This window comes from Uloborus diversus, chromosome 1 (genome assembly GCF_026930045.1).
Source record: "Uloborus diversus isolate 005 chromosome 1, Udiv.v.3.1, whole genome shotgun sequence".
NCBI classification, from domain to species: domain Eukaryota; kingdom Metazoa; phylum Arthropoda; class Arachnida; order Araneae; family Uloboridae; genus Uloborus; species Uloborus diversus.
The window spans coordinates 127,079,079-127,103,803 of NC_072731.1; the positions used below are offsets into that span (position 1 = coordinate 127,079,079).

At 35.1% G+C, this 24,725-nt stretch overlaps 1 protein-coding gene across 1 annotated transcript in view; it reads left to right on the forward strand.

Moving 5' to 3' along the window:
- LOC129234876 (protein qui-1-like) overlaps positions 1-24,725 on the forward strand; it is a 108,105-nt gene that overhangs the window by 16,631 nt on the left and 66,749 nt on the right. The window contains exons 6-10 of the mRNA XM_054868750.1: positions 12,389-12,592; positions 15,017-15,205; positions 16,273-16,460; positions 17,413-17,703; positions 21,845-22,011. Of these exons, the coding sequence (XP_054724725.1) occupies positions 12,389-12,592; positions 15,017-15,205; positions 16,273-16,460; positions 17,413-17,703; positions 21,845-22,011 (1,039 nt within the window). The remainder of the gene's footprint in view (positions 1-12,388; positions 12,593-15,016; positions 15,206-16,272; positions 16,461-17,412; positions 17,704-21,844; positions 22,012-24,725) is intronic.

The window sequence follows — 24,725 nt, forward strand, 5'->3', positions numbered from 1 at the left end:
GATACGAAATTATCATAACGTGGAACCGTAACATGGGTACAAGCCAATTGGCGAGAAAATTCGCCACACAGGCGAACCAAAAGACCTTTTAATTTTTCTATTACGGGCAAAGCCGTGCGGGTACCAGTAGTACTCAATAAGACGAAGATATCAAACATCACCTACCTTGTTTCTTACCGTTTAGTGTTTTTCGCCGTAGTCAGGTTTAAGTTTCTTAAACTTTTTAACTATTCTACCCACTTGTAAATATTTCCAACGTTCGTGCAACTTTCACCATAGTCGTTGTAGAATGTAGAGGATACACTAGCTGGTTTTGCTCCTTCCGCAAAACAAAGAACAGATCTTTGCTCAACCAATGTCGAGTTATCAAGAAGACTCGATTTCGTTTAACTGAATTTTAAGGGTATAAACAGGAAAATATTGATCAATCAGCTAAAAGAACTCACTCAGTGATGCCAACTTAGGATCCCAAAAGTATTAAACTTGCACTTCCAACAATCTTTTCTCCACACCCATTTGTCTGTTCAATTATTGAATGATCCTCGCAAAATTCCTGCGGCTTCACTATAAAATGTAAAGAGTTAGGATAAGATATACAGATTCTAGTAGGTGGGTACTTACTCAGTATTCACCAAACGCGTATAATACTTGGCAAATGAGCTTAGTACTTTAAAAATAAGTTGAACTCTGACAACGGGGGGATTTGTTTAAAAAAAAGGTATTTTCCAATTAGTTTTTAAAAATATATGTATAGACTAATGTAATGTGCAAAGAAAGATTTCGCAAGTTTAAGGTGTGCTTCACAGTAAACGATGATGCGATAAGAACTACGGAAACCTTTTGCCAAAAAAAAAAAAAAAAAGAAATCAAATATAAAACGTGGATAGCAGCAAGCAGAAAAGAGCTCATGTTTCCTGATGAAAGAGCATAAATCCTGCAAGTGATTCTTGAAATATAAATGAGCTTATGAGGTTAAACACTATTGCTGGTGACCGAACTTTTTTGCTGGTTATGTACTTTTCAAACACATAAATTTTTCTTGGAAAAACTAAAAGTTTCATTTACACATCTGCAGTGTAAGCTGAACTATAACTTAAGCTGAGTTTTACTGTTTTTAATTTTATGAACGCTCTTTTTATGAGCAATTTTGGTTGTCGAAGCGAAATTTAACTGCACATTAAAGGAATATTTTCTTTTTACAAAACTAAATACTGTTTGTAATTATTTTCTAAGAAAAAGGTAATAGAATCTGCGTTTAACAACTTCTACCTTTGTTTTAGCAATTTAACGATCCAATTTAATATTAGTTTAAAAGCAGCATGAATAAATTACTAATTAGGAGCGCCTTAACCTATAATGAAGTAAAAATACAGCAGAAAAAAACAAAATAATTTCTTTTAACTTTTCATTCAAAAAAAAAAGGCTATTATTTTTCATCTTTATTTTTTAACAATAAATAAATTCTTAAAACATAAAAACTTGAAAAAGCTTACTGCTTCAAATTACAGGTCTCTGCATGTTAACATTTAATGGAGTTTTTTAAAGTTTTTATAAAAGGAAACTATCAACACAATGTCCTTTTATTTTACTTAAAATCATTAACAAAAATGTAATTTAGTCACCAAGAGGTATGGTGAAAACGAAACAATTGATGCATGGATATTTTACTATCTAAAAATCTTCTGTGCGGACATTTGTCACCATAAGGCTTTTAAACGGCTGGACCGGTTTTGATCAAATTTTTTGTGTGTAATTAAGTTGTGGCAAGCATGGTTTCGAAGCGTGATGGATCGAATCGGAAACGTGTTTGTTAATTATTTAAACAATGGATGGTTATATTTCCAAATGATTAATATTTATTTTAACCTATTGTTGAACGAGAATTGAAATAAATATTTTACCCGTTGCCAAAGGACAATAAGAAACCCAGCTATACTTTTTGTAAAGAAATTTCCTACTGTGATATGTCAATTGAGAATAGATAAAACGTAGAGAGAGAGGGAATGAAGCCTTCATTTCTTGAAAGCAACGATTTTAGGTCCAATCCCGTTTAAAGTAAAGTAACGTTTTAAAGTAAAGTACAGGAAAGTTCACGCAAAACGTTTGGTCTGTCGCCGTAGTTGAACCATGTGACCGGATCAGTACTTTAGGTTTTCCTAACCAAATGATCAGAAAGTACCATACCTAGCAACATTTGTTTCTCGGGTAAAAGCCATTTGAGTTTTGGCATCAATGTTAAGAATACTTTAAGGACTATTTAACTAATTAGTACATTATTAAAAGAGAAGAAGATGGAATTTAAAGACGGAACAAATTTTATTTTCGTCCAGATAAATTACAACAGGGTAGTTCTGTACACAAAAGATCAGTGCAGTGGAAGATCTTTATCTTTGGTGGAAAGAACAAGTTAGGCAATATATGAAATTTCAAAAGATCGGACCGCTAATCGGTCAGAGTTGGTTTCGCTCACTGATCGGCTGGATTACAGTGACGTGGTGGCTTGGCGACTTTGGTTATGAACAATACAGTTGCGTGATCATTTGTTTACATTTTAAAGCTACTGTTAATGTATTTTTTTTGTGTGTGTATTTGGCGAAATATTTCAAATTGCAAAGAAATGTTTTTCGTTTTTAAAGAGTTTTTATTCATTTTAGTTGAAGAATGTGTTTATTTTACATGGGGAGAGGGGGAGGGATGAGTGATTTTCGCTTATTCAAAGAACTGTTTTTACCTTTATCATTTTTCTAAACGATATCCTTTCGATTGTTTTATTCTTTTTCATATGGGGGATGTTGCAACGGGATTTCCCGATTGCTCTAGATCGGTAGTTAGTTTTTTACACTTAATATCCGAGGACGCTCTTTATCCTTTGAGTATGGCTGAAGGAACAAACCATCAAGTACGGGAGAAAAAATAGTTAATAAATCAACTGCTCAGTGGGCATTAGTTAAATAAAGTTGTAATAAATATACGCATTCTAACACCAAGCAGCTTAAAAAAATTTTAAAAAATCTTATTTTTTGCAACAAAACGGTTTAAACACTTGATAGTTTATTGAAATTTTTCTAACTTTTCAATATACAAAGTCTGAACAGAACAACGTCTGTCGGGTCCTCTACTATATTATTAAAAGATAAACTCTGCTCAAAAAAGGCGAAGTTTATCAAAAACTTTCTACAAATATTGTTGAATGAATTCAGAGTTTTGAAATGTTTATGCACAAATATTGCTAAATAGTTTCGCTCAGTTTTACCTAAGCTTTCCAAAAAGCATGAAAGAAAGCTTAATAAATCGTAAAAGTATCGCTAAAATAAAAAAATAATTAAAACAAATTAACGAACTTAAGTTGGAGAATAAAATGTCTGACGTTAATGGGGAATGTATGTCTCTCTATCGTCGTGTTGGTCTGAGTGCTGTACGTCTGTATGTGTCTGCTCCTCCCCCCCCCTTCACACAAACAGTAACAGCTTTTAAAGGAATAATGATTTTAGGAGGTAAGAAGTTTTTTTCCTTAGTTAGAAATATCTTGCTCAGAACGACTCATTCCGATGTTTCATTTTTTTATTTTACAGTTTTTGCGTTCCGTTAGTTTAGTCCTTGATTTTTGCTTTTACACTGAAGACTTTATAGCGTGAGAAACAAAAAAATATGGTTCTTTATTTATTTCGGATTAGAATTTAACTTTGAGTACAGATTGGGCCGTGATTCCTCTTTTTTTTCTGAAAAAAAAAGTCCAAAACTTAAAATACAGAAGAAAAAAATTACCTTTTAATAACGCCAACCCTGAAGACATGAAGTTTTAATGACCACTTCGAATGTCTCTCACGAAGAACTTAAAACGAACATGTGAAACGTTCTATTCCCCAGTCGTCTTTCCATTTATTGGAAGTATCCTGTGTTAGCTTGAAAGTGCATTGTGACATAAAATCAATGCTTTAATTACTAAAGAGACACCGCTTTAACGACAATTTTATAACCGTCGTTAAAGTCGTGTTAAGTTCTAAAGAAAACCTTACAAAATTGAAGTCTGGTTCCTTGGTTCTCTTAAGGAAAATAAGTATTTACCATGTTTTATTAATCAGTGGAGGAGTTATTTTCAAAATGTTCATTCATTCACTTTGGGATTTGTTGTTGTAAGTCATGCGACCCTTTCTAATTTCCTTAAATATACAGTACAAAAGTAGAAACACAGCCGTGATTTCTATGTTAAAATTCATTGGAAATTTAGTCTTAATTTTTAATATTAAAAAGTTTAGAAATATGCCAAGAGCTTTAATGATTTTGAAAAATAGACGAATTAACATATATACACTCCTCTTTGTGAAAATTGCAACACCACGAAGGACTTACACGAGTGAGCTGAAAATTGCAGGAAATGTTAAGTAGGGCATGATATGCAAATGATTAGAATTGCAGACCGGTAGCGCATACGTATGCTGAGCAGAGCCATCTGAACGGCGGATCGAATCGAATATTAATAGACGGCTGTAGCGAGGCGTGTATGATTATCGGTGGCTATATGATAGAGTAAACGTTAACTGAATCTTTACTATGCCTCTTCGACGAAAAAAAGCGAAATTTGAGCAAATTTCGGAGTTTGAACGAGGCAGAATCGTCGGCCTTCGTGAAGCTGGATTGTCTTATGGAGCAGCAGCCACTCGTATGCAGCGTAACAGCAGCACAATCAATTGTGTTTGGCAGCAGTGGACGGACGAGGGTCGGACAGCTCGGAAATCTGGGAGTGGACCCGAAATGTGACGTCAGTTCGCGATGACAGACACCTGGTGCGTATGGCGTTGACGGACCGCACAGCTTCTTCTAGACGATTGGCAGCACAGTGGTCAACAGCTCTGTTTCATTGTGTGCTTCATCAATTCGGAGACGTCTGCTGCAGCGGGAGCTGCGCGCAAGGGTTCCTTTATACAGGATTCCTCTTACGCAAAACCATCGCCGCCTGCGGCTACAATGGGCCAATGCGCATAGGAGCCTGCGTGCTGATTGGCGGCATGTCGTCATTTCTGACGAATCCCGCTTCAGTTCGTGGCACCATGATGGCCGAATTCGTGTCAAGCGCTATGCCGGTGAACGGCACATTCCGTAGTGCATTATCGAACGCCACAATGGACGAACACCCGGAGTTATTGTCTGGGGTGCCATAGCATATCATGGATGATCACAATTGCTACGAATTTTGGGCAATTTGAATTGTACCCGATACATAAACGAAGTTTTACAGTCCCAAGCTATTCCTTTCTTGCAAATATTGCCAGAGGCTGTATTCCAGCAGGATAATGCCCGTCCACATGTCGCCAGGACTGTCACATCCTACCTTGATTCGCAGCAGGTACAGCTTTTTCCTTGGCATGCATATTCCCCGGATATGTCACCGATGTGTGGGATTTCGTTGGGCGGCGTCTCGCTCGTGATCCTCGTCCTGTTGCTTCGACAGACGAACTTTGGTTGCGCATACGAACAATATTGAATACTCTTCCGCAGACAGATATTCAAACTTTGTTTCACTCCATGCAGAGTCGTGTAGCAGCTCTTATTGCGGCGCGTAGTGGCCACACAAAATATTAATTTCTATCTTTTTTTTTGTTTGTTTGTTTGGTTTGAAAATGTAATCATTTATTTGTACCATTACCACTCAACTGTGTATTAAATTTCATTCCACTATGATGCTTCCTTCATGATGTTGTAATTTTCACAAATAGGAGTGTAGAAGAAAATATGCTATTCGTAGTTCTAGAGCCTGAATATGCTATGCCGTTCTTTTTCTTTATATTCGTCTTGACGTAATAAACTGCTGCTGTAACAAAGGATTTTTTCCAATCCGTAAACTGGTAACGATGTTTGATCTGGGAATTTAGAAAAAATGTGAAATTGTAAACTAGAATTTATGCAAAAGAACAAGTTTTAGATTGCATTCTTGATGTTTTAATCAAGTTGGCTGAAATTCTTGATTGCAAAAACTTTCATCGGTCAGAAATTAATTCAATTTTTTTTCCTAACTTTTTAGTGTTTTTAAATAGTCTTATTTAGTCTCTTAGAATCTTTGCCTCGCCGTAAAAAGAATCGAAATGACAAGCCTATATCCTAATCCGGTAGACCGTTTGCTCAGAAAATTTGCAGTTAAAGCAAACTTTCACTGTATCTTTATGCTCAGCTTCGCCGAGTTTTCTAAAATAAATTACTTGATAAATTCTGTCTTTTCTTGGGGTTAAAGATAAAGCACCTTCTACTGAATAACTCCAATTTCCCTCACTCTTTTGAAAACTTTTATTAGTCGACGTTGACTCAATGACTAAGAAATAAAACCATTTCAGGGCTCTTCATTTTCTGATCACATCTTTTATCGTTTTTCGTTAGAATCGTTGGCAACACTTAGATTTATTGCCCTTCGCCGATGCCAATCTTTCTCTTTTAGAAATGGTGGCAATTTGTCTGCGCTCTTTCGTCAGACGATGCTTGATACGAACGAGTTAAGGGTAGGCGATGCTGCTCGTATCAGCTACATTGCGAGGCAATATGAAGTATTCCCTGTAAAATATTTATGTCAAGGACAACAAACTGGTCATGATCAACGACAGCTTTCAGTGAATAGAAGAAATGGCTTTTCTTTTTTTTTTTCCTTTTGCGACAAATTGATATTATTAGTCACGTGATCTTTAGTAATAATAAAGCTGAAAATCTGTGTCTCTTGATATATGTGTCTCTAGATGTCTGTTAGGGCTATCTCTAGATGTCTATAGGCCTATATCGTTCGGCCGATTTTCATGAATTTGGCACTGAATTAGTTTGTAGCATGGGAGTGTGCACTAGGGTGGAGTGAAAAAAAAATGAAAATCTGATAAACGTGTTAGTAGTAAGATTGGCAAGGGAAAATGCGGTGGTGTATCATTTTTAGTGATCGATTTTTGAATGATGAAGTCAGCACTCAAGTTTTCATATGTGTACGGATTTCAAGTTGAAAGAAAAACTTGGGAAGTGAATTTTCTTCACTGTCATTGATAGGCGCGATTACTGAATGAGCAATAAGCTATTCAAAAACACTTTTAAACCCTAAATTCTTAATGTATCTCATCATATACATCTTTTCGAATTTATGATTTTGAAAATATTATTGTATTGAGGTGAAAGGATAAATTTCAGCGGTGAAGACTTTGTACTCTTTTATAAGCCACGAAAGCTTACAGAAGACCGGATAAGGAGAGTACTTTTCCGGTTAAGTACGTCAAGGCTCCTTTTCAATATTTTTTACCAAACTGGTCAAAAGAATGCGCTTAGTGGATCGTCCAACTAGTATTGCTGAAATTCTAAGTTTAATGTTTATTTTTTAAACAAAGCAAACCATTAAATGAGACAAATAGTTATATTAAAATGGAAAAAAAAATCCACCGAACAAATGAACTAAGACATTAATTTTCTAAAATATTGTTGTATCAGAAAGTCTAAGTTCGCTGTGTTTTAGCCTTGGTGTATATTTGGTTCCTTCACTTTGTTATATTTTTTCCCAAATTATTAGATCTGTTTTAGTGTAACGATTTCAAGGAGACGTTCGCTAGCCCAATGAGCTGAGAGTAACTACATAAGAATTCGGGGGAAATTGAAAAATAAAAAACTTTTGCTGTTTAGACGTTTGAAGTGGCAATTGGAACGCGTCTAAAAAGGCTCAGGTCGCACTCAAAAGAGAAACAAAACATACTTAAACATGGACGTTGGGCCACATTCAGTGAATCTTACTCCGATATGATGCAGTTGCGGCTACAATAGTAGATATAACTCCTGCAATGTTACCTGACGCAATAAGCGTTTTTTGTTAACAACTTTGAGAGTTCGTGAATAATTAATTCTCTGGTATGATTGCAGTTAAATGATTTGTTTAATGTACTGTTGATCTACAGGCATGTTTTGGGGATAGAGCTTCATAATGTTCAAGGCAGATTACACTAAAAAACGAATTTTAACGAATTTTCTGCTTCTTAATATACTTTGGGTGTTTCTTATAGGTTTCAAGGTGCTGAAAAAAGACTGTTTGCAAAATGTTTCTATCACCCCCCGATTTTAAGAAATTTTATTTATACGTTTTGGATTATGCAGGGTGTCCGTTTTAACCTACAAGACCTTTATTTTCGCAACCGTTAACCCAAGATGCATACTTTCAATTGCAAAAATGTTCAAAATCAGGTGCAGAGTTGAGATATTAAAAGTTTGAAGTGAAAATAAAAATGAGTGAAAAAATTAATTTAACTTTTTATACGAGCGCCAGGTCCCCTAACTTATATTTAAGGAAATATTCTCCAGTAAAAATTATTGCTGACACAAAAAATTTGAAATTGGTAAGACCAATATTCATCGAGATATGAAACGCAGCGTTTTGTGACTTACACCACTTTACACTCATCGCCATCAATAACACCTTTTGGGGGAAAATATAGCAGTTAACAAGTGTTTAAATTTACATGTGGGCAGAGTGGTTTTTCAAACTGTTCGAAGTTTTGCAGTGTGTTTTTGCGTATCACGGCATGACATTTGCATGTATTTTTGAATACCAATAAAAAATATAAATCCCTCGTTTTTGAGCAATCATGATTGCTTATTGTTCTCACTTGACTGTTTTTGGCATTCCTTTGATTTTTCCCACCGCCACCCTCCGCACCGTCACCGTCGACGGGCTCCTCACGATGTTGCACCTCTAGCGAAAGCCGTCTCCAGGTTGCATCCATGTCCTACACACACGCGCATACACACACAACTATACACGCACACCTACACACACATACAAACACACACACACATACACAAACACATACACACATACAAACACGTACACAAACACATACACACATACAAACACATACACACATACAAACACATACACACATACAAACACATACACAAACACATACACATACAAACACATACACACACGCATACATACAGACACCCACACATTCATGCCTGCACATACACAAACACATATGCCTACACACACATACACATACCCCCCCCCCCCCCCACACACAGACACAAACACACATGCCTACACACACATACACATAACCTGTACGCACAAACACATACCCCCACACACAAACACACACGCCTACATACACACACTCGTGATTGCAGAAACATAATTTGAATTCAAGATGTCAAAATTCAAATTATTTTTTTTTTTTTCACTTTCACAACTTGTTGATAAGTTCCAATCTTATCTTAGTATGATCCCTTAAAACTTTGAACTGGACTATCTCCTTGAGATTTGGTCGCACAAACGTCACGTTTTTTTTTTTGCGTCAGTAATAGTTTTCAATAGAGATTATATCTCTAAATATACGTTAGGGGAACTAGGGACCGTATAAAAAGTTAAATTTTGTACTTCTTGAATCATTTTTATTTTTGCTTCAAACTTTCAGTATCTTAACTCTGCGTCTGGTTTTGATCATTTTTGCAATTGGAAGTATGCATCTAGGACTAATGGTTGCGAAAATAGAGGTCTTGCAGGTTAAAACGGAACACCCTGTATAGGCTATGTTATAGCAGTTATAAGTTTACTACATTTTTTTTTCGATACATTTAATCCAGACACATCTCTTTTTACTCATTACAGCGAAACAACATGCAATTACAGAGTAGAACCAGAATTCACTTTAAAAAATTTTATATTGGCGACCTTGAGCAGATGGCACTAGGCGTCATAATGATGAATTACCAATACCGACACCTCCAGAAAATTTTACTTATGACGGTGCAGCAGAACCAATGCAAATTGATGAAGTTGAAACTTCTTCTACTGTATCTGGTTTAAGCTATGTTCCCGACATAAATGACCAACTACAACTAATTCATCAAGAAGAATTACATGATCTTGTGAAAAACTTAAATTTATCAAAACAAAAATATATACTCTGAGAATTACTTGGATCAAGATTGAAAGGTTGGAACCTCTTCCAAAAAAGCACTAAGATATCCTCTTGCCGAGACTGACGTAAGAAATATTCATTTTTTTTTCACAAAAGGTGAGGTATGCTATTGCAGTAATATAAGTGAATTAATGCCTGCTTTAAATTGTTCATATAAGTCAAAAGTATGGCGATTGTTCATCGACGACTCAAAAACTATCTTGAAGGCAATATTAATCCATAATGGAAATGCCCTGCCACCGATTCCAATAGCTTATTCTTGCACGATGAAATAATCTTAGGAAAATATGAAGATATTGTTTCATGAAATTGACTAAGCACATCATAATTGGAGCATATGGTGCAGTTTTGAAAGTAATAGCCTTTCTCATTGGTCTGCAATCTGCAACTCGATTATACAAAATACTGCTATTTTCTGTGCGAGTGGGACAACAGGGCAAAACATGAACATTATATCAAAAAGAAATGACAAGAGTGCAAACAATATATTGTAGGTTAAAAAATGACCAAAACGTTCCGCTAATTGATTTTTAAAAAAAATACTCCCCCACCTTTGCACATGAAGTTCGAATTGATGAAGAATTTCGTTAAAGCATTGGATAAAAAAGTGTGTGAATTTCAATATTTGCTGGAACAGTTCCCATCACTCACTTATGCAAAAATTAAGGAGGGTATTTTCATTGACCCATAAATAAGAAAGCTTACGAAGGACCAAAATTTTGAAGCTAGTTTAGGTGATTTGGGAAAAACGGCATGGATCGATTTTAAAAATTCTTTGACACAATTCTTCGTAAATAATAGAAGTCCTAACTATGAAAAATTAATTAATGACATTTTAAAAAGTTACAAAAATTATGATGTTTAATGTCGTTGACAATTTATGTTTTGGCATCTCTCTTGAATGTTTTCCCTGAAAGGATGGGAGCTGTGAGTGACGAGCACGGGAAGCGCTTTTACCAAGATATTTCTGCAATTGAAGCGCGATATCATGGACGGTTTACTCCTAATATGCTTAAGATTACTATTAGAATCTTATTAGAGAAGTTTGTGATAGTGCCTATAAGAGCATTTGCAGTTAAGGCATTTACAGCAACACAAAGTATGAAATTCAAGGATTTTTTTACAAGAATCATAATTTTTTAAACAAAAATCTCTTTTATTCTTCAAGAACTCTTTAAACAACATATATTTTTTGAGTTTTATATTGTTTTAACTTTTTTAATTGTTAATAAAAAATGGTAAATGACAAAAATATTGTATATGTGTTGAATAAATGTCACTTAATTGAGATTTTAAAGATTTTGGATTTTCCAAAAATCTGTGAGTGATGGAATATTTTTTATTGACATATTCTTTTTCAGCACCCCCTAAAATATAGAAGTCACAACTTACTAACTGATGAACAGAAACCTTCCTTACCAGTGTTATCTTTCACTATAACACAAAATTTGGTTTATATAACAGTGAACTTTTTAAATCCATTCCATGCAATTTAAGTCTCCAAATGTCTCTTCTAGTGTTCCTTGGACAAAATCAGGTTTGGATCCTGATGTTCCAGAGCATGCGACTTACCTGAAATCCTTTTCAGATGTTGTCATTGACCAGCTAAAAAAGTTTGTCGACGAAGCCTTGCAGTCCTGGGGACCTGACTGGTCCCAATTTCAGCCAGCCTATAGAAAACCAGTTCAAGTATAGTATTCCCATACTTCTGTTAAATATTTGAAATATCTTAAGTGCTGTTTAAATAGTTTTAAGGGGTCTCATCTTGTAACGTTTTATCTCATTTCCGATCTTTCATATAACCTTTGAATGACTATTTATTCGTCTCGATTGTTTTTTTTTTTTTTTTTTTGAGCAATCACAATTGCTTATTACTCGTACTTTGATGACTGTTTTGATGTGCTATGATTTTACTTTCCCCCCACCACCCTCTGCAGCATCACCGTCAACCGGCTCCTCACGACGCTGCTCCTATAGCGAAAACCGTCTCCAGGTTGCGTTCATATCCTACACTTACACACACATACACAAACACATACACACACGGATACATACAGACACCTACACATACACACACGCATACATACAGACACCTACACATACACACAAACACATACACACACTAACACATACACACACGCATGCATACAGACACCTATACACATACACACAACTACCCACATATTCACGCATGCACACAGACACAAACACATATGCCTACACAGACATACACATACCCCGCCCCCACGCACACAAACACTCATACACACAACTACTCACACACTCATGCCTGCACACAGACACAAACACACATTCCTACACACACATACACATACCCCCTACACACAAACACACATCCCCCCACACTCAAGCACACACGCCTACATACACACACACTCGTGATTGCGAAAAACATAATTTGAATTCCAGATGTCAAAATTCAAATTATTTTTTTTTCCTAGGAAGTGATGAGAGAATCTCAGAGTCACTTACTAAACAGTCGCCGTTACCTCAGGGAGCTAGGAGTGTCTCAGTCTTTGGACAGTGACTGTGCCTCCCTCCTTAAAATACAGCAGCTGATGCTGGGGGAAGATGAGAAGCTGAGACACACGCCTATCATTGTCTGCGGAAGGGATGGCAGCGGCAAATCAACACTCCTCGCACAGGTAGGTTATTCAAGCAAACATTTTGTATGTTTTAAGCCATTTGTGTGTTAATGATTGTAAAATATAATAATGTGGTTGTAATGCTATAATATATCGTGTAACCTTGCCTCTATCTTCCATTACCTTCTGAATTTAACAAAATGAGTCCTCCAAGTTATTTTGCTACGTCGTAACAAATAAATCCACTTGCTATCGAGTAAATCCTACAAATCCCCAAAATTTTGGAGATGCCGATTTCGACGTTTTTACATCTGTTACTAAGGTGTCTGCCTACGTTTGGAGTACTTTTTTTCAAAAAAATTCAGATATTTACTAACTGTATATTTTTTTAACTGAAGAGTGTTTCAAAGTTGGAAAATAAACAAGAAAATCATTATTTTCTCATAAAAGTTTTTAAATTGGGAAATTTGAGCAAAAATTAGGCCAATTTCGTTGTTCACGCCAACCACTCCAAACTTATTTCAACTCAATATATTTAAAAATCCTTTCTAATGTAAGTTGCTACATTACTTACCTGTGTTCTGAACTAAGAGCTTTGTCCCAATCTCTAAATTTAGGAAAAGATGGTAATTTTATTGAATTTCACAAATTTTCTTCTGAAAAACCCTCAATTTTTCGCGGTTAAATACCCGTAAAATTTTTAAGTACTGGCGTAGATCTTAGATTATAGTTCAAAACATATCTAGTAATGTGGTAAACATTATTTGAAAAAATTGGATTAGTAGGTATAAAACTTTTCAAGTTATGAGATTTGTCGTAAATGAAAATATCGAAAAAAAAGTAGTTTTTCAGAAAACGCATTTAAAGATTTTCGTATCAATGTTTCTGATAATTTTTGAGACTAAAATTCCCGATGTTAGTAGCTTATACAACATTTGACTATACTTGTCAACATGTGTACTTTTCTTAAAGCTTCTCTCTTTTCCTGATTTTGGGGATTTTCGGGGTCTTTAGGTTCAACTTCCGGTTCATACGACATCACTTACGGTGTACTTACTCTATATTCTTTCCTAATTATCGTTAAAAAAATTTTAACTTTTTTGGCGTCCCAAAAATATATCCTTTTAAAATATAAAACAAAATAAAAAAAAAAATTCCTTTTTTTTTTTTTTTGATAAAAATGGTCATTTTCGGGCAGGCAGACCCCAAACATTCCGCACATTTTCAATAATTCAGAGCTCAGAAGACTTTTCAAAAAACTCATTTGTTACTGTAACCATCATATAACTGTCATTTTGAATTAAAATACATGTTGAATTTTATGAAATTTCGTCACTTGACTCTATTTACTTTTTCAGAAACATTAGCCGTTTAATACGTAATACATAAAACCTTTTCTAAAAATTCCTCAGTTGCTAACCCTGCATATCCCTAAAATAATACCCTCGACTCTTATTCACTTTGACTTCCTAGTTGAAAATTATAACAGAGCTGCCGTTATGCAACAGGCACTCGATAAACCAAGTGTGATTCAGAAGTTTCAAGACTTTTTTTTCCTCAGAAGAGGGAGCGCGCGCGGACTGCTGCGGATGGACTTGTTAGGTTTCTGGTAGTAGGGGCTGTTAGTGAATGAACAGAAGCTGCAGCAGTTGGCTTCGGAACAGTGGAGAGGGCGCATCGCTTGTTGGGTGTGGCATGTCATTGACCTTGGTTGAAAAGTGGAGATACGAAAAAAGATTTTCCCGCTGGAGTGCTCCACCGCTCGAGGGATTGAGTGTCCGCCGGTCGCTCAAGGGTTATTGGATTCTCCTCCAAGACAACGCACCAGCTCACACGTCGCTCGCCGACGACGAAGTTTTGGTCAAGTTTAACGTGACAACACTGTCGCAGCCACCATACAGCCCCGACTTGCTTCCAAGTTACTTTTTCATCTCCCTTTAGTCAAAACAAGTCTAAAAAGGAAGCGATTTGACTCCATCGACGGGAGGAAAAACCAGTCCTGTAGGCTTTGACGAGAACCCTTGATAGCATGTCGCCCGAGGACTTCCAGAAGGGCTACGTACAATGTAAGACGCGCTGGCAGCGCTGTGTTCATGCTGAAAGATCATATTTTGAAGAATTTTAGTTCGCTGTACTTAAATATCTCATAAATTTCTAGTTCTGAGATCAGTCTTGAAATTTTTGAATCACACCTTGTATGACACTCCTCGACTGCACGTTTTTTGCGAATTAGTGATTGATTTTCACTTTTTTTCAATGCAGATTGCAGATAGAGCAACTTTATTCATTAAGAAGCTACGGCTACTATCCAAAAAAAGTACCTGCAATAAAAACGCAATGCTGAGAGAGAGAGAATGCTTTATTTTCATTCAAATCCAAAACATTGATAAGGAGTAGTAATAAAACTTATAAGGTAAATGACTTAATAAATAGGATAAAATTTCCCCGAGCTATTGCACTTACGCAGTTTGTGTTTCTCTACAGGTTATAACATACTGCACAGAATGGCTGGGAGGCGATGTTGTTCGGATCGTCCGTCATGTCGGTCAGAGTCCTTGTTCGACGTACACATCAGAGCTACTACGCAATCTTTGCCTCCACATCAGTCTGGCCTTCGATTTTAGCCCCAAATGTAACAATTTTGAACTGGGCGAGCTCAGCATTTGGTTTCAGGTAAGAGTATAACTCAGAAAAAAAAAAGAACAATTCAGCCTTATCCTCCAAAAACCGTTAGCAGTTCAGTTGCTCCTACGAGTTTTAAAATTTAGAATTAAAAAAATAGTAATAAAACGCCTTTTTAAGATTGTGGGCACTCTCTGTTGCAACGAGGATGTCGTCTGCCTATAGCTCTGTTATTTACTATTCCATATTTATGAGTTCAAAACAAGGACGAAACTACAGTCTCTGGATATATATAAACTTGACCGTCGGTATATTGCCTTGAGTTTTAAATTCTAATGTTGTATTCAAAATATATAGGAGCAATATTTACTTGAATACAAAAACTTCATTTTCTGTTTCCATAGATTTTCTCAACAAAAATGAAAATAATACGCCGCAGTTAGAATGAAAGATCAACTTTTATAAAAAGTTACTCGCAGCTTGTTCTAGAGTAAGTTTAAATGACTTACACCACTAACATTCCAGCTCCAGTTCGTTTACAGAAGAAAGGTCAAATACATGCAAGGACTGCTATGAATCAATATAACTACTGTCTAGCTGAAAATTATGAGTGCTATTGCAATTCGCGGTATGGAAACTGTCTTACATCACCATTATTCTTATCCAGTGGCGGATTTACAGGTTTGGAGACCTGTCACAATGCATTTTTGTCTCCCCTTTGCCTAAAACAAAACCATATAAAGCATTTACTATATACATTTGGGAACCTCTTTCTATGTCCCTATGGTCGTGGCCCTTGCGATTGTGACAGTTGCGACATAGTAAATCCGCCACTGTTCTCTCCTCAACAACAGTTCAGGTTAGTGGACAATTTTAATGCTCTCCTAATATACATAATATTTTAGTACATTTTTGCGCAATTAGTACTCTCAATAGAAGAAAAAAAGAGGAACCCACACACAAATCCATCTTAAGCTGAAATTGTTATTTTTTGACTTGCACCGCTATCGTTCTAAGCCCATCCATATTAATATTTTCAATTATTTATCTTGTCTGTTGAATATTTCACTTTTCAATAATTGATTTTCCTTGAACGATAATAAAAATCTTCTTTCTAGGACTTGTTGAAGATGGCGGAATCTACGCCAACTGATCTCGTCATCGTACTCGATGACCTTCATGAGTTGCGTTCCCACGTCACCAACCAATCTGCCATTTTAGGATGGCTTCCATGGAACCTGCCTCAGAACGTGCATGTAATTTGTTCCATCAGCGAAGATGCAGAAGCAATGCTCAGGCTTCTCAGGTATGCGTTAACAAAAGATATCAATTCATTTTTGCGGACAAAATGTGCATGTTTTTGGGTTCGTTTTGTTCGGTCCTTAAAACAGATTAAAAATAATGTTTGGCGCACATATTTATTTGATATCATGATTTGTTTGGCGCTTTCCATTTCATACCAAGTGAGAGATTAAGAATTTATTTTTTACATTCTACAAATAGTACGATTTACTTTAAGCATCCTCGGGATTTTTCAGAATCTAGAAAAGTTTTTAAATTGTATCCCAATCATTTTCTTTGAACTATTTTTGGTGTTAATTATTTTTCAAGTACTTACTAACATTCTTAATTAGATGACTACTTCTTTTTTATTTCGTTTGATCACTCCCTTTATTTATTGTTTTTCAGCACACTTTATTAATTTTCATGTTTTAGAAAACATATTAAAGGATTCATATAATGTTGCTATTGCTCCTCGATTTGTAAGCAATCCCTTACCAACAATACCATGCCCTTTTTTCTTTTTTTTGAATAGGTATTGGTTACTAAAATGTTTCATGTCCAAAATTACACATCAATTTAATAAATATTGCCCTTAAACTCTTATTGCGCTAGTCTACTCCATTCATAATAATCAAAAGTTACTGATAGAAATTCTTTTTCGTACATGAAGAATTTTGGTAAAGAATTGACATCACGGTTTGAGGCTCTTATGTCAAAACCCCTTTCTTCTCTCTCTCTCTCTCTCTCTTTTGCAATTTGAAGCATTTTTTTTTTTCTTCCATCCCAAACACTTTTACAAACGTATAAATGTGTTTTAGGGAACATCGGCAACTAATTTTCATTTTGTAAAACGACCTCTGCATAAATATTGAGTTTCAACTTCAACGCAACGCAATTCTGCCATATTAAAGCTTTGAAAACTGTTCAACCTTATGATTTAATTTGATTTGTAACATATTTCATGATACCTACAGATCGAGAGCATCGTCAGGTGACAACTTCGTGCATGTGCCGTCCTTGGGGCCGTCTGCTGCCTTCAGCATGTTACAATCCAACTTGCGGGACAGAAAACGGACTCTTAGCCCCGCTCAGCTGGTCGTAGTAAAGGAGAAACTCAGCTCATCAGAACCGCCTTGTCCTCTTTATGTGAAATTGCTGTCCAGAGTCGTCGGGAAATGGCATTCGTGGACGAACGTTTCACCAGAGTCTGTGCCTGGGACACTCGAAGAAGTGGTTGACTACATTTTGTCTGATCTTAAAGAAAGGTAAATATCTGTTCGTCTTTATATGGTGCTTAACTAACAATCTGCAAGTTGTCAAGATTCAGTACTGTCTCTGTCTAAACTGCTTTTTGAAAACCAGCCAAACTTCTTGAAACTTAGCAATCTACAATCCTGTGTAATCCATGATTTTCTGCAAAAACCTTGGCTTTAAACATGTATAAAAACAGTATCTTTTAAAAAATTCTTTAAAACATGAGTTTTTATGCTTAAAAACGGGGATATGGTTTTCAAATGTGACGAGAAGAGTATCCGTGAACCCGTTGTCATGCCTCAACAGAAGGACTACACTGTAAAAAATCTCGGAAAACTATCTGAATATACAAAAAAGCTTTCCGTAATACACAGATTCGTACGCCCTCAGCAGTTTTCTGCTCTTATCAAAAACCTTTCCCGTTTAGCAAGAAAGTAAGAGTCGACGCATGCGCAGCTCACACGGCAATTTAATAGTCCAGCACCAAATCCAAACGGAAACTTTCGAAAGCACGCAATGAAAACAAGTGCTGACTCATGTATGCGAAGTAACACTCATCAAGGGGATTAGTAGAAGTTTTGTTCCTTGCATGAATTCACTGAAGATAATTTTAAAGTCTTATATTTTCTTGCTTATGTATCGCCATGAGATTGGATTTGAAGCTATGTCACTTATTTTTAAGTACGAAGTGCAACTTCTCGACGCATGCTCGCGGAAGAAATACAAACTGAAATTAAAAACCAAATAACTGCCGAGAGGACGCCATGTAAATTCGTTGCGTCGCATAACTTGTGTAGGTAATTTACTTTTTTTCTTGGATACTTTTCTTCTTTCTACCAAATGGGTAATTTTTGTTGGCAGAATATTATTCTGTCATAAAAATCACCTTTTTGGTGACCAAAGCCTGCAAAAGACCACCACCGACGAATAGGTAAGTCGCTTTGCAACTCTATTACTTTAAAGAGATTTAGTTCATATAAATCTCGTTAAAAAAAACTATTTTCCTCAGTATCATTTTTTCGTTGTGAACTATTGCAATTTGAAAATATTTTACATTACATAGAACACATATTTAAAGTGTAAGTGTGTCTAGTTTTATTCTGTAAAATTTATGAATTGAAGATTATAAAAAACTTTAAATAAGTGTTATTGTGTACTTTGTTTTTATGTGTCAATCTCAGTTAATATTTGGCTGAACATTTATGTATCAAGCATTATGAATTAAATGTTATAATATGCAAATTGTCAGGTTTGATAGTTCGTCTTTAAGGTTGCATGTTTTCATTCTCTTGTAAACAGTGTAGCTAGATTGTATGAAGTAAAAAAAAACTATATCTTGTAATTAGGAACATAGTGCTTCAGTATTATCTAAATAACGATATCTCTTTAAATATTTGCATTAGCGAAACGCTTTAAATTAGTTAAATGTGTATTAATTTCTTTAACAAATAGATGCATATATGTATTTAAAAGTGTCTTCATTTTTTTCGTTTTACGAGCCTCAACTTTACCAAAAGCAAAAAAAAAAAGACTTAATAAAATAATTTTGTATTTTTACATCATATTAAAGTATTTGACTTATAATTTATATGATACTTTGATTTATAATGTATATGATACTTTGATTTATAATGTATATTATACATGAAATATTATTTATCTCAGCAGAGCTTCATTAGTACGATTTATTTTAGTTGCAATGTACCTGCCCTTAAGGGAAAGAAGCTGCAAACATAACAAACAAGAATTATTTCTCAATAATATATTTTTGTATATATATGAAATACACAAGCAATGAATAGCAATATGAAAAAGAAAATTAAAAGTAGCAATTATTAGAATAAAGTTGAAAGGTTGAATTCGGAGCTCATCAGCCGTGGAAGATTCGATAAATATGGTCAAAAGACCAAAAGATATTAAACTACTTACTAAATAGAGAGTGTTTAAGCTCTAATATATGCATTACATTGGGCCAAACGCACCATATGCTAAACTATATGCAATAAACAAGAGCTTAAACCTAAAATTAAAAGTAGGGGTTTTTTACCTCGGCTAAATTAAGAAACAAGTCCCTATAATTTGTCTTCCTCAGGACAGTACCTACTGCATGCATACTAGTTTAATGTAGGACAGTCAGGAGGAATGAGCCAGTGGCAAAAATGGAACAGCTGCATTTACATGCCAAAATAAAAAGTAATATTATTTCATGTCATTGTTTTAAAAGTGATCATTTTTAAAAAACTATGTTATTAATATACAATGTACATATGGGGAGAAGACGAGAGCGTTCACCACGCAGACTGTGCCATTGACATTTTCAGGGGGTTGCTTTTTCAAGGGGGGGGGGGCGCTTCATAGCATTTTATGGGTGCACCATCACTCTTATGGTCGGGGTGGGGATTCTCGTATATATGAAATGGAATAATCATGTAATAGAGTTCAATGTTTTAATAAATAAAATATATATTGCATTTTGCGCACACTGTAAAAATAAAATCAGTAACCTATTTTGAATAAGTATTTATATTTGTGATGAGCTGGAAAAGGGCAAGAACAGAAGAATCAACCCGAATGGTTCCAGCAGGGGGACTTGGTGTTATATTTAAATTCATCAATTTCTCTGTTGGTACTTTTCGGTACACTTTGTTCGTCAGAGAAATTGACTTGAGGTGAACGAATTTCGGAACGCGAAGGGTAGGTAAGTTCTGTCAAATTTTATCCGAAGATAAATGCTATTAAGTTTGATACAAGATATGTTTTTAAGTTCTGCATTAAAAATACAATATGTTGATAGTTTTGTCTTGAAAATATTGAGAGAAAAACTGAAGTTTAAGATTGTTTAACAAACAATCCCCACTTTTCAGAAGGTACCCCCACTCCAATTCCCCGACGATTTTGTGATTAGGAATTACTAGATTATTTCATAATTTTTCAAAAGTTTATAACTGTGCATATGTTATGCTGTTAACCATGCTATTTGTCATTAGAAATTAAAAAAAAAAAAAATCCACGAATGATTCTAAAATTGCTTGTATTATTGCTCTTAGATATGAAAGAATTGAAACTGATATGGTATGCAATACTATAATAAAGAATTATATTTTAGAAAAAATCACGGAAAAAGGATTCCGAAATTCTCGGAAACGTTTTTGAAAATTGTTTGGAGAATTCCGAAATACTCGGGAACGTTTTCGAAACTTTCATGAACCACAGCTGCACAGAATACTCAGAAACATTTCTGGAAATTACGGAAAGAGGATTCCGAAATACTCAGAAACGTTTCTGAAAATTACCGAAAGAGGATTCCGAAATACTCAGACACGTTTCTGGACATTACAGAAAGAGGATTCCGAAATACTCACAAACGTTTCTGAAAATTACAGAAAGAGGATTCCGAAATACTCAGACACGTTTCTGGACATTACAGAAAGAGGATTCCGAAATACTCAGAAACGTTTTTGAAACATTCATGAACCACAGCTGCACGATATACTCAGAAACGTTTCCGGATTTTTTTTTTACAGTGTATCATCACAGATAAGAAGTCTTTGGAACTTCCGTTTATGGTGATTGCTCACAGCAATCAAAGAATTAGATTCATATGAAGCAATCATGCTGATTCAATCATTTATTCAAGAATCCAACATCTACTGTCTGCAAGCTCATACAATATATTTGACATCTTTTTGAATCATTGTCTGCAGTTCAGTATGATCTTCGGTTTGGCTACTCAAAGGCCTGACTTTTCACAATGCGTGCAAACCTATGCTGTTGTTTCTTTTTTCGAAACTTTTGCAGTGTGCACTTTAGTATTCGACTATTTGATTGCATTTATCGAAATATCGAAACTGCCGACGTTTCGAAACAACAATATTCAGATCCTATATTTACTCATTGTCTGCAAGTCACATGATGTTCGGCAATCTTTGTGAATTAATTGGGCTTGTCGAATAATTATCTCAAGTTGCTACACGTTGTAACCAGGGCTGTGTATCCTAGAGAATTATAATACAAATATAGGTTTTTATGGTAACCTATAAATTGTCACATCAGGTGGTATGCGTTACCAGTGGTATGCGCTCTGATTCAGGAAGGTCTACTGTTAAAGGTTCCTTCTTTATAGTTTGTTGCATGTATTGTTGTTTCTTGCAGGTGTGGATTCCGAACGCTGCGCAAGGTGGCTACATTCCTAGCCTGTACCACTTTCGGACTACGAGAGAATGAGCTTATTGAATTGCTAGCTTCCACAGTAGATGCCTCTGATGATACCCGCCACGCGATCCGGCCGAGCACCTGGTTCGCCACGGTCAAGGAAATGAGTAGGTACTACTCGCAGGTCACTGTTCGATTCGCACTCGTGCACTAATCAAAAGCTTTTAAAGCCCATCACATAGACCAATAAGTTGAATGTTTCAATAAAAAAATAGACTGCAATCTTTCACTATTCTCAAACTTATTTGAAGGGACAGTTTTCAAACCTACTTGGACTCCATGTAAATTTTCTAAATGGAAACACATTTTAAAACTTTAATGATTTCTTGGAACCAACTACTTAGAAAACTAAGAATCATTAGAAATTTTAGAATCAGTTAAATTAAAGACGTAAATAATATCAAAATTTGACATTTTGTAAAAAAGATTTGCAAATATTTGTTACCATATATGGATTACTCAGAATTGGACATTCATTTTCAATTCTATGAAAAACCTTTGTCTAGCTCCTATACACATAAATTTTCAAACAGAAAATTTGTATACAATCACAAATACGTAGTGTAGCAGTCTTTGTCAAAAGATCCACCTCTGTGTGCTGACGTCACCCGACCAGTGGATAATGAAAGAAATAGGGACGAGAATTGAATAGTTTTCAAAGATAGGGCTTGAACAAAGTTTGTGGTTTTGATAGCAGTTAAATGTAATACAAAAAAGGTTTAAACCAATTCAGGAAGACATAACTTGCCTTCACGCAATTTGTAGTTTATTGCAATAGCTTTGTCCAAGTACTATTCTTAAATTAGGCTTCATTAATATAAACTTTCTGTTGGGGCACATCTAATATTAGTGGAACTAGAATAGAATGGAAACAAAAGAAAGAAAACTACGACTTGTTGTCAGAAATTTTAAAGCGAAAATGATAAATGAATCAAGAAATCCAATTGTTGTTTGAAAGTTTCATCGGTTAAAGGCATGAGCATTGAGCAGCAATCAGAAAATTAAATATTATTCGATGCAGCGCAGCACAGCCCTAAATGTTACAAGAGGAGGAACTTGAGGCTAAGAGAAGTAACAAGGCATAAAGTAAAATGGTAAATTATTGTACTTCGTCAGAAATCTCACTTATCTTTACTAATAATAAAGCTGAAAGTCTCTCTGTCCGGATCTCTCTCTGTGTGTGTCAGGCTGTCTGTCAGGATCACTCTCTGTCCGGATCTCTGTCTGTCTGTCAGGATCTCTGTGATGCGCATAGCGCCTAGACCGTTCCGCCGATTTTCATGAAATTTGGCACAAAGTTAGTTTGCAGTGTGAGGGTGTGCACCTCAAAGCGATTTTTCGAAAATTCGATGTGGTTCTTTTTCTATTCCAATTTTAAGAACAAAATTATCATAAGATGGACGAGTAAATTACGAAATTATAATAACGTGGAACCGTAACATGGGCACAAGCCAATTGGAGAGAAAATTCACCTTACATTATTTGTAAATATACAGGCGAACCAAAAGACCTTTTAATTTTCTATTACGGGCAAAGCCTTGCGGGTACCACTAGTTTATCAATATTTTAGTAATTTCACAGCCTAACAATAGTGACCTCCAATGATCAAGGTACTGTAAGTCATTTTAAAAATTGGATACTCAGAGTGTAATATTTTGAGGTAAGTCAGAAATATTTTTGTGATATATTAGTTTGTTATTATTAATATTGAAAATGTTTATGAAGTCCTACTGCTGTAAATCGCATGAATTATTTAATATTTGGCCTAATGTTTGATTTGAATTTCTATAAATGTTTGTGACGTACGTGCGAGGTTAAATGGAAAGGGCAAAATGAAGTGTTTTTGTTAATATAATCAAAGAAATTCATGCGATAAAAACAAAGAAATTTTTATATAGCGACACACATTCTTTCTTGATGAGGCAATTTTACTTTCGAGGAGTGTAGTAGAAAGCAGAATCTATTACTGTCTGCTCATAAAAATGGTAACTTTTTATTTTTGTTATTTTTTAATTACTATTTTATTTGTTTATATACTTTGCTTAGAAATTTTGATTGCACGTGGATGTAATAGGCTAGGTCAGGTTAAGAGACCTGAAAAATAAATACTTTTATTTTCAGGAGATGGATGAAATATTATTTTTCAATAACTAAAAAAGACGCCCACATAGAAAGTAAAAAAACTGTTTTTTTTTTTTTTTTTTTTTTTTTTTTTTTTTTTTTTTTTGTATTCATAGGTAGCAGAAAAACGCATAAAAACTGAAATTTACTGCCTTTGGCTGCTGCCTACTCTGCCTGTTTCGAATTTCGGTACTGAATGTACATCGAAAGATAAAACTTAAATTTCAAGTAAAACAAAAAAAAAATCTTTTTGTGTTCCCTTTCATGCATTTTCAGAAATTCTTAGTTATCTAAGGCAAATTGCGAATTGGATGCTGTAAGAATTTAAAGGTGAGTAAACATTACGTTTGTGTACATGACCAAAGTTAGCTTATATATAACTGTGATGATATAAATAAAAATGAAACTTTAATGTGAGTATCTCCTTTTTACAAATATTCAGCTTACTTCGAATCTTTGGATATATTTGGCGCGTAGATACTTTGCTACTTCGAGATAACGGTAGTGAGGTTATCAAAATTTAAAAAAAGTTCCAGCATGTTCGAATTTTTATTTCAGTAAACTGCTATTTTCAGTAAAAATGAACCTCAGCTTCGATTCAAATTTTCTACCTCGTTCAATGACGCCAATGTCTGCACCACATAAGTTTTTTTCCGAAACCGTTATGACAATAAGAACTCTAGGAGCTAACAAAAAAAAA